This window comes from Ichthyophthirius multifiliis, assembly GCF_000220395.1.
Source record: "Ichthyophthirius multifiliis unplaced genomic scaffold scaff_1120509250874, whole genome shotgun sequence".
Classification (NCBI taxonomy): domain Eukaryota; phylum Ciliophora; class Oligohymenophorea; order Hymenostomatida; genus Ichthyophthirius; species Ichthyophthirius multifiliis.
In genome coordinates, this window is record NW_004086416.1 from 1 (window position 1) to 18,865 (window position 18,865).

An 18,865-nucleotide genomic window follows, 5' to 3' on the forward strand; every position below is an offset into this window, starting at 1 on the left:
TTTATCTATATATTAATATTATTAATTAGTTTAGACAAATAAATATATTTAGTTTGATAAGAATTAAATAATAGTAATTAATTAGACATTAAAATACATATATATATATATATATATATATAAATATATATTTTTATATATTTTTTAGAAAAATAAAATATATATATAAATATTATATACTGAATTTTAATTAAAAATTGAATTTCCATTTATGTATTGTGAAAAAATATATACTCACAATACCCAAAATCTTTATAAATACTATTTTAAAATGATAATTTCACCTAAATATTACATGTCTTTAATTCAACCAGATGAAGAATTTGATCATTGCCAACATAAAAAATCTAAATGGAACCGTATTATTAATTTTGTATCTTTTTGGCTATCTGATGAATTTGAGAGGCTTAATTTCGTAAATAATTGCATAATATCAATAAACTTTAAACCTAATTAAGATTTCTAGATATTCGAATAAGAATTACATAAAAACCTAAAGATTTTTGAAAATATTACAAAGGAATTTATTTATGAAATTGATGGTTTTAATTATTAATTTCCATATAAATTTGATTTGTTTTTAAATAATTTAAATATATCTTTTTCAGTTAAATATAATCTAATGGTACTTTTTTCTCATAATAAAATAGATATATAAGATTTAAAAAATTTAATAGAAAAAATTCAAAATTTATAAAATATTAGAGGCTTTTCTGACTTTATTATAGAATAAACTCTCGAATATTTTTATAAAAAAGAAATTTATTAATCAAAAGATAGAATTCTTGAAAAATTTGAAAATATAACTAATGAAATTATTGAAAAATAAGTATCTATATATATACAAATAAAAATATATTTATATATATATATATATATATATATACTATATATTTAATTTTTTTATAGGTTTAAATTTAAAAAGAATATGAAATATATGAAAATGATAAAAAATTAGGAAAAGTAAGAAGAATAATAATAACTCCTAGTGGTCTAATATATAATTTAAAAGAATATGAATTAACAAATCGTGTTATACGTATGTATTATGAAAAATAAGACTATTTTATAAGAGTTTCATTCCAAGATGATTCTTTAGAAGCTATAAATGATATGAAATATGTCACTTAAATGTATTTTAGAGTTAAATTGGAGAAAGTAAATATATTAGATCGGACTTTTATCAATTTCGGGTGGAGTTCTTCATAAATAAGAACTAATTCTTGTTGGTTTTTAGACGAAAGAGTACCAAAAAAATTAATAATTGAAAGAATAGGCAATTTTTAAGAAATAAAATGTGCAGCTTTAAAAGCGTCAAGAATAGGTTAATGTTTTAGTGCATCTACACCATTTTATTTTAAAGAAAAACCTAATATTTAATATTAAGAAGATATTTTTAGTGAAAAAGGAAAAGCTTTTACAGATGGAATTGGTTTAATTTCAGAAGATTTAGTCAAATAAATATGCGTAAAATATATATATATATATATATATATATATATATATATATATATATATATATATATATATATACGTGTTTTTAATTTATATATATTTTTTTATATATATATATAGGAGAAATTTAATTTAAATTCAACCTCATGCTTTTAAGTTAGATTTACTTGGTTCTAAAGGAGTTTTAATGTAAATGAAGTTTATAGAAAAAAATACTATAATATTAAGGAATAGTATGAAGAAATTCGATGTTTTAAATGAAGGAGATAAATTATATATAGATATTTTAGATATGAATAAATATAGGAATGGTTATTTAAATAGATAAGTTATTATACTATTGAAAAGTTTGGGTATATAGGACAAAATTTTTAGAGATTTGTAAAATGAATTTCTTTAAATGTTAGAAAAAGAAGGATTTAAAGATGCGAATTTTTATAATCTTTTTAATGTCGATTTTGAGGAGAATTTAGTTGAAAAAAATATTGAAAAACTTGATAGAATTACTGTCCTTTTAAAAAAGATGTATGATGAACAATTATATAGAAAAAAAGATCCATTTATAGACGGAGTATTAAATAGTTTAAAATATAGAGGATATTATATTCTCAAAAAAAAATGTAATATTTATGTAGAAAAAAGTGCAAGACTTTTAGGAATATTAGATGAATTTAATCTACTTGAAGAAAATTAAGTTTACGCAAATTATAGTAAGGATGGAGAACTTTTCTAAGAAATAGAAGGAAAAGTAATTGTTGTAAAAAATCCATGTCTACATCCAGGTGATATTAGAATTTTAAATGCTGTTTCAACTAAAAATGATAAAAAATATAATGTATAAATATAAAAAAATATATAAATATTTATTATATGTTTATCAAAAAGTTTCTTAAAGAATATAAAAATGTATTAATTTTTCCAAAAAAAGGAAAAATTCCAATTGCAGCATAAATAGCAGGTATAAAATAAATATATAATATATGCAAAAAATATATATAAATATATATATAAATATTTATATATATTTATATTTATATATAAATATTTATAAATATATATATAAATATATTTATTTTTATATATAGGATCTGATTTAGATGGTGATTAATATTTTATATGTTGGGATGAACGTTTAATACCTAATAAAGAAGTCATTCCATTTGATTATGATTAAGAAAATAATAAAAATATTTAACAAAACTTATAAAATTAAATTAATGATTAATAAATGTTAGATTTTTTCATAGATTTTATTAATTGTGAGAACCTAGGTAAAATAGATAACTCTCATCTGGCAATAGCAGATTAAAGTTCTTTTTTTGCTCTTGATTTTAGATGTATATAATTAGCTAAATTACATGCTTAAGCAGTAGATTATGCCAAAACTGGGGTATCTCCATATGTTCCTTTGAATCTATAGTCTAAATAATTTCCTGATTATATGGAAAAAAGCGATAAAAATTAATATGAGAGTAAAAGTGTATTAGGGTATTTATATAGATAAGTAAAAGGACTTTCAAAGCATAAACCTTTTTTTTAAAAAAAGGCTGTTTTTTTGAATTTAAATTAAAAAGTTATTAATGAAGATTTATTGTTTAAATTTTTTGATGAAAATAAAATTGATTTTAAAAAAGAAATAGAATATGTAAAAAATATATATTAAATATATAGCATTAAATATATACACGTAAGGCATTAAATATAATATTATAATATAATGATGAATTGAATTGTTTTATGAATTATTTTGGTGCATATAATGAATTTGAAATTTATTCAGGAAATTTCACAAAATTAATAAAAGTAGAAAGCCGAATATAAATGAGTGGAGAAATGCTTTAATAAAGAATTGTTGCTTCTTTAATTGTTTTTAAAAGAACTTTTAAATGTTTGTTTTATGAAGGCATATAATAAGAAGATGAAGGAAATGAAGAAAATCTATAAAAAAAATTATTTAGAGCGTCTTTATGGTATATTATATCATATTTAGATGAAAAAGTATAGGTTTATATATGGATTTGGAGGTTTTTAGGAGATATTAGATTTTTGATTTTTTTTAGGGATGTTTAAAATAGTTGTTTTAGAAGCTTTTTAAACTAGAAGTTAGGTTTATAGGGTTACCATGGTTTATTTTAGGAGATATTTTAATTTAAGCTAAAAAATAAAATGATAAAGTTTCAAAAATATAATAAGAATTATAAGAATAAATAAATAATTAAAATTATAGATACAATGTATATGATTTAATTAATCATAATAATAATTAATAAGACAATAATAATAATTATTAAGAAATTATTGAAGATTTTGATAAAAAAATAAATAATATTTAAGAAAATAAAGAAGATTTTAAAGAAAATATTGAAGATTATGAAAATAATAAAATATTGTAATAAAATTTTAATTTATAAGAAAATAATATTAATTTTAAAGAAAGCAAAGATAATAATTAGAATATTTATGAAAATAATTTATAATTATAATAAATTTATAAATAATAAGAAAATAATGAAACTTTATGATAAATTATTAATTAATTAGAATATAATATAAATTAAAATTAACAAACTCGTTTTATATGAAAGTTTATATAATATATATTAGCCTTAAAAATAGAAATTTATATAAAGTAGATTAAAATATTTATTTATTTATATATATTAAAAAAATAAAATAAAAAATTAAATTATATTATAAAAAAGTTCTTATTTGACATTTTTTTTTTAATTTTAATAATAATTGATAATCATAAATAAACTTATTTTTTAAATATCAATATTTCATTTAATAAAAATATAAAGCCTTAACAAAAAATAGAAAAAAAATAAAATGTCTTATATATTCTAATAAAAATATATTTTTCTATATAAAATAAAAAGAAACTAAAAATAATATTGTATAATATATCATATGAAAATAAATAAAAAAAGCAAATCAGCAAAAAGATTCATATTACAAATAATCAATAAACATAGCAGTTTACAATATAATTAATTTCTACTCAGTAGTACATTCTGCAGGAAATCTAACTGCAAATTTATCAGCTTTAGTACATAATTCTAAGCAAACTCCGTTACAAATATTAGTGATTTCTCCCACAACCTACCCATTAGTATTTTTAATAGGATAATGCCTTCTAGCACATGATTAAAAACAGAAGCAAACAGGCAACAAATATCCACATTATAAGCATTTTGACGATATCCTATAGGCTACATTACCCACAGAATCAGTAACATCTAATTCTTAGCAACTACAGAAACCTCTAAAACAACAAAGTGTATTACACCAACAAGGCCATTCCGAACCACCGAGATTTTAGCCGTTTTTTTTCACTTCGATCTATTATTTACAAGGTCCAAAATTAGCTAAACAAGGAGATGGAATCTTATAAGGTCTTTCAGTTTAAGCAACTTCCGTTCCTCCGATCATTGTTCTAGATTCAAATTAACGGAATTATCTACAACATATACTACAACATATATTTGATTTTTCAACTATCGTACCAATTTGGGTTAAGGTCTAAGTGTATGTTTCGTCAGTTAAGAAAATGTCGTATTCGTTTGGTAAATCACATATAGGACAAATACATTCGGCCCAATCAGTTTTTTAAATTAGTAATACTTGTTTAGCATCTGCTAAACATTTTAAATTTGAGTCGGCCACAAAATGTTAGTTTTCATAGGTATTCATTTAGAATTTTTTTTATTTTTTATTATTAAAAAATATATAATATTTAAAAAAATAATATATATATATAAATTTATATAATATTTTTTTTTTTTTATTTATTTAATTTTTTTTTTGCATATATAAGTATAAAAATTTACTTTTTTCTTTTAATAATACTAAATGATAATAATTTATTTTATTTATATATTTAGAAGTTTTTTATTTTTATCGAAAATGTTAAAGAGAAAATAAAAATAATATAATAAAAATATAACTTCTATTATATTTTTATTTTTAATATTATAATTTTATTCAAATTTTCTTTAAAAATATAAAATAAATAATTTTTAAATTGATTAATAATATATAAAGAAAAAAATAAATAGTCTATATATATTTATATAATAAATTAATTTAAATTAAATTTATATAAAAAAATATTTATTTAATATTTTTAATAAAATATTTATTTTTAAACTATATTTATAATTGTAATTTTATATTATAATTAAAGCTTAAAAATATTATTTGAATTATATAGACTATTTAATTATATTACAATAATTTAATAATTTTTTATAAATTATTAAATTAAAGCAAATTTTTATATTTTTCTATATATAAATTATTATTAATTATATTATTTAAATAAAAATTAAATTAAAATATTATTTCTTTTGTATTATTAACAAATATATTTTATTTACCTTTAAATTAATTATTTAAAAACTTAACAAATTATTTTTTAATTAATTAATTTTAAATACATATTTACATGATTTATTAAATAATTTTGCATAAAATATAATTATTTTAAATTAAAATTAATTAAATTATATAAAAAAATATAAAATTAAAATAAAATTTTAAATTATGAAATAAAATATATATATATAAAAAAAAATATTTAATAAAAATTATTTCATATAAATAAAAAAAATATATATAAGTAAAAAGTTACAATACATATGTCAGTAATAATTTCAACTCCATAATAAATATGCAATTCACCATTAAATTTTTCATAATCAAAATAAATGTATTCTTTTCCAAAAGACCGTCGATTTCGATCTTAAAATCATCTACAGTAAAAAAAATCAAAAATCGAAAAAAATAAGATATAAAAAACAAAGTTCAACATAAGCTTTTTATGAATTACCTTCAATGAAAGTATAAAGAGCTCCATCAATAGGATATGGATAAAAATGTAAAAATAATAAAAAGTAAATAGAAATAATAAATAAATAATATAGTTGATTTTACAAAACAATCTACAAGAACTCCGGCGCCAAATGCATATAATTAGTAAAACAATACTATTTAAGAAAATGAAAAATAAGGTTGGACCTTTGGTACAAGTAGATAAGTAAATAAATTAAATATAGATATATATATAAATATATATATATATATATATATATATATATATATATATATATATATCTATATAAATATATATATAATATTCTTTTATATAATATCTAAATATTCATTTAATTTTATTATTTATATTTATATTATATAAATTAATTAGAAAATGGCTAAACATCTTGGTCCATTAGGTGGACTGAATTTATTTAGTCCAGGTCCTGGTACATATAAAGTTGGAAATGGTTTAAGTTAAAAATCATATTCAATTGGAAAAAAAACAGTTTGTCCTGGTACAAATAATTTCTTTTAATAATTATTAATACATTTATTTTTAAAGACATTAATTTTACAAGCACAAAATCGCCTGGACCAGGAGTATATAATATATATATAACTATGTATATATATATGTATTTATATACATAATTATATATACATATTTTATAAACGAATTTATATATTTTCAATTAAAGTCCTATTTAAATTTAAATTAAATAAATAAAACAGGAAAATACTTTATATCTAAATATAAAAGGTATAAATAAAAATATTTTTATATTTTTATAAAAAATAAGTTCAAGTTCTATGTAATTTAATCCTCTATCTTCGAAAAGATTTTAACATAATAAAAAAGATTAATATCCCGGACCAGGGTAATTATTTATATAAAATTAATATAATTAATATATAAAGATAATATCCTATACCTTAATCTATAGCTAATGATGGAAAATATATAGTTTCTAAATACATTTCTAATGGTTGTAGATTTTTTCCGCGTTCAAAAAGATTACCATTACCTTAAGGATCACTTTAAAACCCAGGACCAGGTATAAATAAAAGAATTATTATAAATATAAAAATATCATATATATATATATATATATATATATATATATATATATATATATATATATATATATTTATATATATATATATATATATTAATTAGGTGATTATAGAATACCAAGTGAATTTGGTTATTATGAAACAAAAAGAATTGTTAAATGAATATAAATATACAAATTAAAAAAAATTAATTATATATTTATTAAAAAAAATTTTGACATAAATAACTTTATTAAATTTATATATAAAATATTATTATTATATATTTATACAATGTCTATTAAATAAAAAATAAATATATATGTATGTTTAATTTATAAAATTTATTTAATGTGTATTATATTCAAGTAAAATTATTTATTTTATTATTACTTATTATATTTAATAAAAATGTTTAAAAACAATAGTTTTTTGTTTTTAATTCTTTGGCAATCTTTATAAAAATATTTAAAATTAATTATTTTTATGAAATAATTTAAAAACACTAAAAAAAAGTCATAGAAACTTATTTAATAAAATACTAAGCTTTTAAATTATTTTTTAAATTTTTTAATATTATATTTTTTTCTATAAAAAACATAAAAAATTCAATGATTTCAAATATCTCTAAATCTAAAAAAATACAGAAAAAAAAAAAAAAAATTCCACAAAAAATCCCTCTTATTTTATCCTTTCCTAAAAAATTTCCGTACTAAAAACATAAAATTTAAAAAAATTAAAGATTTTTTTCCTTCTAAAAAAATTTAAATCCTTTTAAACTATTAAAAATTAATATTTTAGTCAAAAAGCTCATATTATTTTTAACTAAATCTTATATTTTTTTAAACTAAAAATAATTTTTTTTTTCAAAATCTTCATTAACCTTTTCCAAAACATCGAAATCTTACATATCCCAGGCTAGATCTTTTTCTGAAATTATAAAAATATTAAAATCTAACTCTTAAATTGCTAAAAAATTACTACTTTAAGCTTATTTAATCATTGAAATTTCTTTAAAAATTTTCAATTAAAAAACTTTAAAATTCCCTTATAATTTATACTGAATTTCCTTATTTTTTTCAATTAAGAATTCCTTTTTTTACCCCGAAATTTTCACCTCTAAAAACTCATTAAAAAATATTTATTTTTTTAAATTTTCGTCATCTTTTTTACCCCTAAAAAATTTCCAATAAAAAAACTTATCAATTATTAAATCTTTAAAATATACACTTTTCCCACAAACTACACATTTCCATCTATTTTTTCCAGCATTTCCACCTAAAACATTCATTTTTAAATAAGAATACATACAAAAAGGCTAAATATGTTCACATTAATTACCCCTACATGGCCAAATAATCTATGTGTTACTAATTTAATCAAGTAAAGACACTAATATATGCATTTCTTAAGATAAATTCTAGTATTTTTCTTCAAAAAATCGGTAACTTATGGGCTGCTAAAGGACTATTTATTCTATAATATCATCAAAATGCCTTTCTTTAACTTAAATAAGTCCATAGACTATATCAGAAATATTAAATTGATTATTTTCTTGCATATATATAATTAATTTATTGTTGTTTTTGAGCAAATTTTCCTTTGGAAAAGCAAGAATTTTATCTATTTAAAATTAGAGTAATTTTCCATTTAAACTAATAGGAATTTAATTTGAAGGCCATAAAAAAACTGAATTTTTGTCCTTTGAAAAAACATATTAAACTTTGGTTAAAAAAAAAGCGATTTTTTCATCTTTATTTTTAGCTGAAAACAAAATTTCCTTTTAAAATTTAAACTGTTTATTTTTTATAAAAAAAGGACCTTTTATATACTAAATTTCATAAATATTTGGCTCATTTATTAATAAACGACATTAAATACATAAAAAATCACTTTAAATATTATATTAATAACATTATTAATGATAAATATTAAAACAATAACTACATTATATTTATTTTTAAATTTTATTATTATTACATATAAAACAAATATTACTCATTTTTTTATTTTTATTTATATTTATATATATATATATATATATATATATATATATATATATATATATATTATTTTTTTTAAATTTAATTTTCAAATATATAAAATAAAGCAACTTGTATATATATGAATAAAAATATAGATACTATAAGTGAATCAAATGCTCATTAAAATTAATAAAAAGATATTTAAAATTTATCAAAAATACTATAAAAGTCTAATTTTGCTAAAAATCTTAAAGATAAAGATGATTTAAAAACTTAATAAAACAACTTATTATTATCTGATTATTTAATGACTAATAATTAAAACCGTAATATACTACATAGAGCATGCATAAAATAGAATCATAAATTAATTAATAAACTTCTTGATGATTTCTAAGAAATATTAAGAAATACATAAATAAAATTAATTAATAATAAATAAATTTCACTCAACTCCTATATTAATGAATAAGATAGGTTTCAAAATACGCCTTTATTAATGACGTGTCTATATAATTATTCTAATTCATTAACAGAAAGACATTTATGTATATAAATTCTAATATAACATGGTGCAAAAGTAAATTAAAGGAATAAAAGAACACTTTGGTCAGCCTTACATTGGTGTGCATATTACGGAGATCCTCTTTCAGTATAATTATTAATTGAAAACGGAGCTTTCTCATGTTTTCCTGATTGGATAGGACAATTTCCGATTGATTTAGCGGCTCTTTCAGTCCAAAATAGTAGTAAGGTAGTCGAGATTATCACTAAGGAAGTTATATAGAAAATATAAAAAGTAGAAGGTTATATATAAAGCTAAAAAAATAATCTTTTAGATTTAGAGTTCCCTTTATCAGATTGCTTTTTAGAAAATTAAGAAGATTATTTATTATAAAATTAAAGAAAATATTTATTATCTCCAATTTTAAAATATAGAATTATTTTTTGGTCGGCTTTTTTTAAATTAGAATTAAATTTAATAAAAAAAGCTTGTAGTTTTTCAAGAAGTTTTATAGTAGTTAAAATGTAATATGTATATATATATATAGAATGATTATATATATTAGAACATATTATATTAATAGGTAAAATAATTAGTAAATGAATAGTTTACATGCAACTGTTGTAGGTCATTTAGATAATTAAAATATTGAGATTTTAGATTATTTTATATCTTTATTAATGAATTAATTAAAAATAAAAAAAACGAAAAATTTCTAATATGCAAATTAATAAAAAAGAAAATTTTCTTATTAAAATAATGATGTATTATTTTTATTTAAATAAGAATAAAAATTTTATAAAAAATAATTTCTTGATGAAATTAGATAATTTGATAAATGGGAATAATTAATGAATTCTCCCTAGTTCAATAGTATTTAAGATTTTTTAAATTTGTAAAAAAATAATATATATATATTTTTTTTTTATTTTTTATTTTTTAGATAAGATTTATACGGTAATACCCCTTTGCATTTATCATTTATAAATGGAAATATGAAAGCTGTAGAACTTTTATTAACAAATGGAGCTTTTATAGAGAAAGAGAATAAAGAAGGATGGTAGGCACGAGAACTTATATAATTTAATGAAATAGATATTGAATACGAAAAAAAGTTAATAGAAATTGAAAACAGAAATAATAAAAGATTTCAAACAATGGAATATAATTTAAATAAGGCATTTTAGAAGATAAAAGCAACAAAAATAGGTGAAACATCTAATATATTAAATTCTTAATTATATAATTTTGGAAATTAGATTTATGTTCCGGATTATGTAATTGTTTTTAACACAGAAGCTTAAAATACGAGCGAAAATCCTAATTAACAAGAAGCATTAATTAATAGAATAAATTTCTAAATAAATCTTTTAAAAAATTCAGATTTTTAAGTATACCTAATGGAATCTCTTTATCCAAATAAATTATATGTAATGTTATGTATGGAATAAGATAAATTAAGAAAAGCTTGTTAAGAAAATAAAGTAAAAAAAAAATATATAAATAATATTTTATAAAAATATATATATATAAATTTATTAGTATAAATTAAAAATAAATCATAAAAAAATACTTATTGAATTTATATATATATATATATATATATATATATATTATATAAATATATATATATATATATTTATATATATATATATATTTTTAGATGTTAATGAAAAAAATAGATTCATACGATTATGAAGTGTATAATATTGATTAAAAGCATAAATTTGAACCTTTTCGTTCTAAATAAAGATAAGAAATTATTGAATAATCTTTATAGAAGATAATAAATTTATAAGATTTAAAAAATTAAAAGTTAGTTTATTGTTATTATAAGATGCATAAATACGGTGGAATGGCTAAAATAAAAGATAAATGGATCGAAAATACTAAATGGTATTTTCCATAGCCTTTAAACTAAATGGATGATTATTTATTAGAAGGAAAAGGCTAAAACTTTAATTCTGTGACATTATTAAGGTAATATTTTGGTGAAAAAATCGCTTTTTTTTTGGTTGGAAAAGTTTTACAACATGCTTTTTGGTTTTTTTAGCAATTCCAGGTTTAGGAGTATAAATTTATGGCCTTATAATAAATTAATTTGACCATATATTTATTCCATTTTGGGTATTCTTCGTGATGATTTGGGGAACTTTCATAATCGAGTATTGGAAGAGAAAAACTTCAGAAATAAACTACAGATGGGGTACACTAGATGAAATGAACAATCCAAATTCTTTAATGAAAAAAATACGATCGGATTTTATTGGGGATGAATGCATTTCGCATACTTCAGGCGAATTAACTAAACATTAAGATAGAGCTAGAACTGTAAAATATTATATATATATATAAATATATATATATATATATATATATATATATTATATATATATATATATATATTTTAATACTATATTTATACAAAAAGGTAATTATTTTTTTAGTTAGTATTCCAGTATTGATTATTTTAACAAGTTGTATTGTGTTAATATTTATAGGGGTTTAATAATTTAAAAAGAATTATTAAGGTTTTTATAATAATATAGTGGCAGGTATTCTTTAAGGAGTAGGTATATAGATATTGAATATGGTTTATACTATAATAGCTTTTTTTTTGTAAAATAAGAAAATCATAAATATGAGGAATAGTACGAAAGATCTCTTATATATAAATTAGTTGTATTTAAATTTGTTAACAGCTATTTTTCTTTATTTTATGTATCATTTATTGAAATTAATAACACATTTTCAGATATATTTTATATGTTATTGCCTATAATGTTAATAAAATAAGTAATTATATATATATATATATATATATATATATATATATTTATTTATCATTATATATATATTTTATTTATAAAGATAAATTATATGATTTTATCATTTTGGTTTCCTAAATATATTCTTAAATATAGAGAAAGAAAATATTTTAGAAATATGTAAGAAGAAACTATTAAATAATAATAAATGCTCACAAATTAAATTTTTTAATAAGATTCTATAGAGTAATACTGGGAAAGACATACAGGAAAAAAAATGAAGACATATTCAAGAACTATATTATATTTATAAAAAGATGAAGATTAGAAAAATAATAATCCGCCTCTATTAATTGTTAATAAAATAGATGCTGATTCAGTTGAATTAAATTCTATTAGAAGTGATTTTTTTGGAACTATAAATTAATATGCAGATAGTTTTATTGATCTAGGTTATATTACATTATTCGCAGCAGCATTCCCTATAGGACCTATGATAGCTTTATTAATGAATACTTTAGAAATTAGGAATAAAATTATTGTTTTTTTAGATATAATTAAAAGACCTTCCTGCGAAAGATGTGTAGGAATAAATGATTGGATTTATATATGGGAAGCTTTATTTTTTTTATCAATAGTATTAATTATATATATATATATATATATATATATATATATATATTTATATATATTTATATATATTTAAATATTTTTAGTTTTCTAATATAGGTTTATTATATTTAAAAGATAAATAATTAATAGATATTGTATTCAAAAATACTGAATTAGATACTATATAATTATAATAATATAAATCATGGTGTTACTTTGGTGCTGGAGGAATTATTTTTGTATTAAAAATGACTTTTTAATATTTAATAAAGGATAAGCCTTAGTGGATTCTTTCAGAGGAAAAAAAATTAAATTATATTATATCTGAAAAAAAAAAGTTATTTTCATTATAAAATAATAATAATATTTTATATATTTTTATATATTAAATAATAAATACATAGAAATGATGCTAGTATATAAAATTAAGAATATTAAGATATTTTAAATGATATAGAAAAAGTAAAAATTAATATATAAAAAATACATGAGAGATAAATCTAGAAAGAAAAAAAAGTATAAATAGAAGAACATTAATTAAAATAAAAAATTAAATACTACAAAAAATATAGCAAATTTAATCTCATGCCTTTTGAAAAAGACATTTCTGTTTAATAATATGATTCTTCTTCTTAAATATAAAATTAATATATAAATAAATAAAATTTAAAACCGGATTATTATCTTTAACTAATATAAATTTTAAAAAAATCTTATGTAAGTATAGAAAGGCAGCTTTTAATAAATAAATTATAATAAATTTTATAATTTTCTATAATTCCCTTAGTTTAATGTTCTGATTGTAATAAAATATTGGCAAATTTTTATTGTTTAAAATGCTAGTTGAGCTTTTGCTAAAATTGTTTTGATATTTTCCATTAAGGAATTAAAGGAAATTAACATAAAATTTATATTTATTAACAAGAAGGAGAAAATCAAATTAAAGATATAGGTAAATATAAACTAACAGATAACTACTAAAAATAAATTTCAACTAAGACCAACTATTCAACTATTATAACTGTAAAATATATTAAAAAAATATTTTAAAATTATAAAATATGTATATATTTATAAATTTATATATTTTTTTTTTAACTTAGAATAATAACTAATAAGTAAAACCTAATAATAATGCCATATTATTAATAAATGAATGGAAAAAAATGGAAGACTTTAGTATTCCTACATTTGAAAAAAGTTTATATTTTAAAAATTTAACGCAGATATATTATCTTTTCTATGAAGAATACATAAAAAATAACGGAATAAACATTTAAAGCTAATAGATTAATTTAAAAAAAATTCTTAATATACAAAATAGTGATGAAAATCCTATAATCATGACATTTGAAATGAATAGATCTTTCTATAATACAATACATTATAGTTAATTAGATTTAGAAGATAAAATTTTTTTAAATAGAATAGCATTTTTATCTTTTAAACGTTTTGGAAATAATTGCAGTTTTAATGATTTTCTAACTTTATGTAAATTTATGCAAGTAAATATATATAAAAAAAATAATATATATAAATATATATATATATATTAAAAGGATGGTTATTAATAATAAAAAATTTTACTTTTTATGGATTTTTTAGATGAAGATGAAGAAATGTCAATATATAAATATTAAATAAATAAAATATTTTATTAAAGTGCATTTTAGAATATATTTTAAAAAGATTAACTCGAAAAATATATTGAATAAATTTTATAAGGTTAATAAAAAATCAGTAAATAATAATTAGCAAAATTACTAATAGATAGAGATAAATAAAATAAATAAATTATATAATTAATTCTTAAATTGTTTTAAGGAAAAACAATAAAATGAAATAAAATAATAGTAATTTTTATTGTACAATATTATTTTTTTAAATTTTATATTTAATAATTAATTTTGTATTTATATTTAAATATAAAATTAATCAATAATTAAAATTTTTATAATATATAATAATTTTATAAATTATATTGTAAAAATTATGAATAAAATAATATATCATATATTTATAATATAAAAGAAATTAATTAAAATAAATAAAATATATATATAATAAATATTATATATATTTATTTAAATTAAATATATATTTTTTTATAAATATTAATTATAATAAAAATAAAAATTCCTTATTATAAATATCATAAATATATAATTAAAAAATAAAATACTTAACATCAAAATTATTATTATATCGTAATAACATTCTACAATTCTTATTCTGTATTATTTATTTTCTACATACTATCTCTATAAAAATATATAAAATATAAAACATTAAAAATTTAATAAAAATACCCTAAATAAGATGTTCTTAAATTAATTAAAGTTTAAAACTTAATTAAATAGCTATTTTTATTTACCTAGATTTTTAATATAGACGGTTATAAATATGTAAAATCCTAAATTTCTTCAATTTCTTAATTTTTCTTTACTCCTCCAGTAATTAAATATCCTCCAAATTCGCATACAATTTCCTCTCCTTTTTCTAAAACTAAAAATTTTGCATTTTCGCAATATTCAAAAAGTGTATTTTCATTCATCATTTTTAATGGTCCTGCCTATTCTTAGTATACTTTAACGAAATAAATCATTGCCTTTACATAAATTTTTTATTCAAATTCTCTATTTTACCTTATAATCCCTTAAATAATACTAAAAGGGATACAACTTACCATTACATCAGTTAATGCAACTGCCGAACAAAATGAAAAATCATCATTTTCGCAAACACAATGTGCATAACTTAAAAAACCTCCAATTCCTACACTAATCCAAAAATCTTTTGTAATGATTTCTTTTACAGTTCCTTTAGAGATTATATAAATACTTTTAAAAGGCTAACCTTTAGTGTATATTTCTTCCCCTTACTTGAAATTTTTTATCATTTAATTATTCTATAAAGACTATAATTATAAAGGAGACAATAAAGAAAATATAGGAAATTATAAAAGAATAGACTAAAAAGTCGGTAGGCTCCAATCAAAAGACATATTTTCCAATCTAACACCTTTCTTTTCGATTTTTTTTAAATATTATTTATAGTCTTAATCATCAATATAGCCATTAGACTTATAATGCAGTAAAAATTTCTTCTAGTATTCAATAATAGAACAAGCCGCCCTTTTCGTGTGTATTGACTTCAAAATTTGGGGAAAATTATTAGATAATTCAGCTAAATATTTTTAAGCTTATATAACTCCAAATTGAAGTTCTTAATTAACTTTCTCAATAAAATCTTTCCTTAAAGGTAAAAAATTTTATATTTCTTCAATTTCTTTCGAACATATAATAAATGTCTAAACAACTTCAAATACAAAAGTTAAATGATGAGTAATATATGTTTTAGCAAAACCACCTAAATTATAAAAAAAATACATATATATATGAATAAATATAATAATATATATGTATTTTTTTATTATATAAATGTTTTAATTTTTTATTTTTTTTATAATATTATTAATATATAAAATTAAAAATCTATTTATTATATATATACCTATAATAAACCAATTATTTATAGCAAACATTATTTCTAAAGTAGAAAAATTAGTAAAATTAATATATATTAAATCCCATAATTATTTTAGTTCATTCTATGTATTTTCTAAGGCTATATTAATTCCTTCTTATAATAATTTAACTGCGTTACCACTAATTTATCCATTTTCATAATATTCCCAATACAAGGACTTTAAACTTCTTAATAATCTAAACCTTATTTCTGTCAAAATCTCGTTTTTTTCAAATCCTCCATAAGTACTTCTTCTTTAACTCTAAACTACATCTTCTTATTATATATTTTATGTTTTTATTTCCATTAAACCAGATATTTTCTCGACTTTTTCCCAATCTGCCATTTCAAGAAATTAATAAGTCTTTAATTATTTCATCTTTTCATCACAAGCAGAAACCATATCTTTTATAGAATTTTATAGAATTTTCCTACGTATACCAGGAAATTCAATAACATTAAGATATTCAACTAAAATACTAAATATTAAAAATAATATATGTTTAAATATATAAATAATTATTAATAATAATATAATAAATATAATTATATATATTTATATATATATATATATTTATATATTTATATATATTTATATATTTATTTATTTTTACCCGCAAGTAGTTCCATTAATTACTAATGTAATAGTACTAATTCCTGCCATATAAAAAACTGTTATTTATTTTAATCTACTACTTTAAATTTCTTCATCTACTAAAACAATTAACGATATAGTTAATCCTAATGCACCTCTTAATCCTCCCCAGACTAAAAGATACACTTCATCTTATGAAATCTAATATCCATTTTTCTAAAGAACTGGCAAAAAACCCATAAACATAAAATACCTAATAGAAACTAAAAAAACCCATAAAAAAGCCAACCTTACCCAATCCCAGTTTTCAATAGTACTTTATTCTATCACATTAATTCCTATAAGCACACCTGCAAGTATAAAAATTAAAGTTTCGCACCCATATTAGGCAAAACTCCACACTGTATATACACTTTATTCACTTTAAGGGCGTATTTAAGTCTTTCCATTAGCTGACATAAAAAGCCCTAAAATAAATACTGCAAGTATACCCGAAACACCTAAAAAAGTATACTCGGCTAAAAAAAAGCAAATATAACATATGACAAAACTAACCATACACGTCACAACGTCATCTCTAATAATCCTTCTAATCCAATAACTACCTAAAATACCCATTAATAATCCAAAAATAGGACCTCCTATTGAAACATAGGTAAAGTTGAAAATCACATCGAAAAAATTAAAGCTTTTACCTTTATCTAAATTAATAAAAACCTAATAAAAAACCATCGCAGTACCATTATTTAGCAGACTTTCTCCCTAAAAAAGTGTATTAAATCTGACTGAAGCACCTAATTCCTTTAAAAGATCAACAATAGCAACAGAATCTGTTGCACATAAAATAGAACCCATTGCCAAAGACCCATATATGGAAATTTCGTCATGATTTAAGAATATTTTTATACAAATAGCAAACATTATAGATTATATAAATACACCTGGAACACTTAATATTAAAATATTCTTTAAAGTACGTTTAAATACAAACCAATCTATATTAAAAGCTGCTTCAAATATTAAAACTGGAATAAATATAAGTAAAATCATATGTGGATTTATATTACTTATTAATAATAAACTTTAACCAATAATGCCTATATATATATATATATATATATATATATATATATATATATTTATATTTACATATATAAATTTTTTACCTAAGTAAGAACGATAATTTGATATTAATATTCCAAACACTATTAACATTGGTGCATATGGTATTTTGGTTGATTTATTTATTCCTCTAAATAAACATCCTATTAATAATGCAAAAAATATAAAAAATACAACCAAATGTTATGTATTGTTATTTATTTATTTATATTCTGATATATTTTCCATATTTTTAATGTTTTTATTTTTTAAAAAATTAAATATTTTTTATATATATATATGTTATTTAAATAAATTTATTCTTATAAATATTTTTATTTATTATAAAATATGTATTTTTTTTATTTATTTTAATTAAATAAAAAATTTATTTTAAAATAAACTAATAATAATATTTTATTATTAATTAAATATTTAATAATAA

The 18,865-nt window shown here is 18.1% G+C and overlaps 6 protein-coding genes across 6 annotated transcripts, besides 32 other annotated features; 4 read left to right on the forward strand and 2 right to left on the reverse strand. All coding sequences in view use genetic code 6, as the record gives it.

Moving 5' to 3' along the window:
* Positions 1–97: 97 nt before the first annotated feature.
* Positions 98–141: a microsatellite.
* Positions 142–834: 693 nt separating this feature from the next.
* Positions 835–894: a microsatellite.
* A 77-nt stretch (positions 895–971) lies between these two features.
* IMG5_105430 (RNA-dependent rna polymerase, putative) lies at positions 972–3,184 on the forward strand (the record flags this gene model as incomplete). Its single annotated transcript, XM_004035069.1, has 4 exons — positions 972–1,467; positions 1,576–2,290; positions 2,341–2,413; positions 2,541–3,184. The coding sequence occupies exons 1-4, from the start codon at positions 1,121–1,123 to the stop codon at positions 3,182–3,184; spliced, it is 1,779 nt and encodes a 592-aa protein (XP_004035117.1). The 5' UTR covers positions 972–1,120.
* Positions 1,473–1,533: a microsatellite.
* Positions 2,443–2,524: a microsatellite.
* Positions 2,445–2,539: a microsatellite.
* Positions 2,456–2,516: a microsatellite.
* Positions 3,185–3,708: 524 nt separating the features above from the next.
* Positions 3,709–3,748: a microsatellite.
* A 7-nt stretch (positions 3,749–3,755) lies between these two features.
* Positions 3,756–3,825: a microsatellite.
* Positions 3,826–4,270: 445 nt separating this feature from the next.
* IMG5_105440 (scramblase family protein, putative) lies at positions 4,271–5,175 on the reverse strand (the record flags this gene model as incomplete). Its single annotated transcript, XM_004035070.1, has 1 exon — positions 4,271–5,175. A coding segment is annotated over one exon (786 nt), but the record flags the coding sequence as incomplete, so codon positions are not given.
* Positions 5,176–5,231: a microsatellite.
* Positions 5,218–5,270: a microsatellite.
* A 670-nt stretch (positions 5,271–5,940) lies between these two features.
* Positions 5,941–6,015: a microsatellite.
* Positions 5,941–6,038: a microsatellite.
* Positions 5,957–6,030: a microsatellite.
* A 300-nt stretch (positions 6,039–6,338) lies between the features above and the next one.
* Positions 6,339–6,380: a microsatellite.
* Positions 6,381–6,455: 75 nt separating this feature from the next.
* IMG5_105450 (hypothetical protein) lies at positions 6,456–7,509 on the forward strand (the record flags this gene model as incomplete). Its single annotated transcript, XM_004035071.1, has 6 exons — positions 6,456–6,485; positions 6,662–6,788; positions 7,006–7,033; positions 7,074–7,151; positions 7,192–7,328; positions 7,451–7,509. 6 exons carry the CDS (start codon positions 6,456–6,458, stop codon positions 7,507–7,509), a joined length of 459 nt encoding a protein of 152 aa, XP_004035119.1.
* Positions 6,507–6,593: a microsatellite.
* Positions 6,874–6,919: a microsatellite.
* Positions 6,881–6,938: a microsatellite.
* Positions 7,361–7,443: a microsatellite.
* Positions 7,510–9,343: 1,834 nt separating the features above from the next.
* Positions 9,344–9,396: a microsatellite.
* Positions 9,397–9,618: 222 nt separating this feature from the next.
* IMG5_105460 (hypothetical protein) lies at positions 9,619–11,956 on the forward strand (the record flags this gene model as incomplete). The annotated part of the gene is made up of 3 exons (XM_004035072.1): positions 9,619–10,340; positions 10,400–11,300; positions 11,480–11,956. 3 exons carry the CDS (start codon positions 9,619–9,621, stop codon positions 11,954–11,956), a joined length of 2,100 nt encoding a protein of 699 aa, XP_004035120.1.
* Positions 9,714–9,754: a microsatellite.
* Positions 10,184–10,231: a microsatellite.
* Positions 11,400–11,473: a microsatellite.
* Positions 11,957–12,092: 136 nt separating the features above from the next.
* Positions 12,093–15,037, forward strand: IMG5_105470 (transmembrane protein, putative; the record flags this gene model as incomplete). Its single annotated transcript, XM_004035073.1, has 5 exons — positions 12,093–12,247; positions 12,348–13,221; positions 13,301–13,533; positions 13,601–14,148; positions 14,316–15,037. The coding sequence occupies 5 exons, from the start codon at positions 12,093–12,095 to the stop codon at positions 15,035–15,037; spliced, it is 2,532 nt and encodes an 843-aa protein (XP_004035121.1).
* Positions 12,153–12,222: a microsatellite.
* Positions 12,618–12,674: a microsatellite.
* Positions 13,230–13,286: a microsatellite.
* Positions 13,230–13,299: a microsatellite.
* Positions 14,706–14,754: a microsatellite.
* Positions 15,038–15,384: 347 nt separating the features above from the next.
* IMG5_105480 (sodium hydrogen exchanger family protein, putative) lies at positions 15,385–18,669 on the reverse strand (the record flags this gene model as incomplete). Its single annotated transcript, XM_004035074.1, has 4 exons — positions 15,385–16,565; positions 16,710–17,203; positions 17,339–18,416; positions 18,486–18,669. 4 exons carry the CDS (start codon positions 18,667–18,669, stop codon positions 15,385–15,387), a joined length of 2,937 nt encoding a protein of 978 aa, XP_004035122.1.
* Positions 17,256–17,324: a microsatellite.
* Positions 17,265–17,324: a microsatellite.
* Positions 17,265–17,328: a microsatellite.
* Positions 17,274–17,334: a microsatellite.
* Positions 18,418–18,475: a microsatellite.
* Positions 18,670–18,865: the final 196 nt, after the last annotated feature.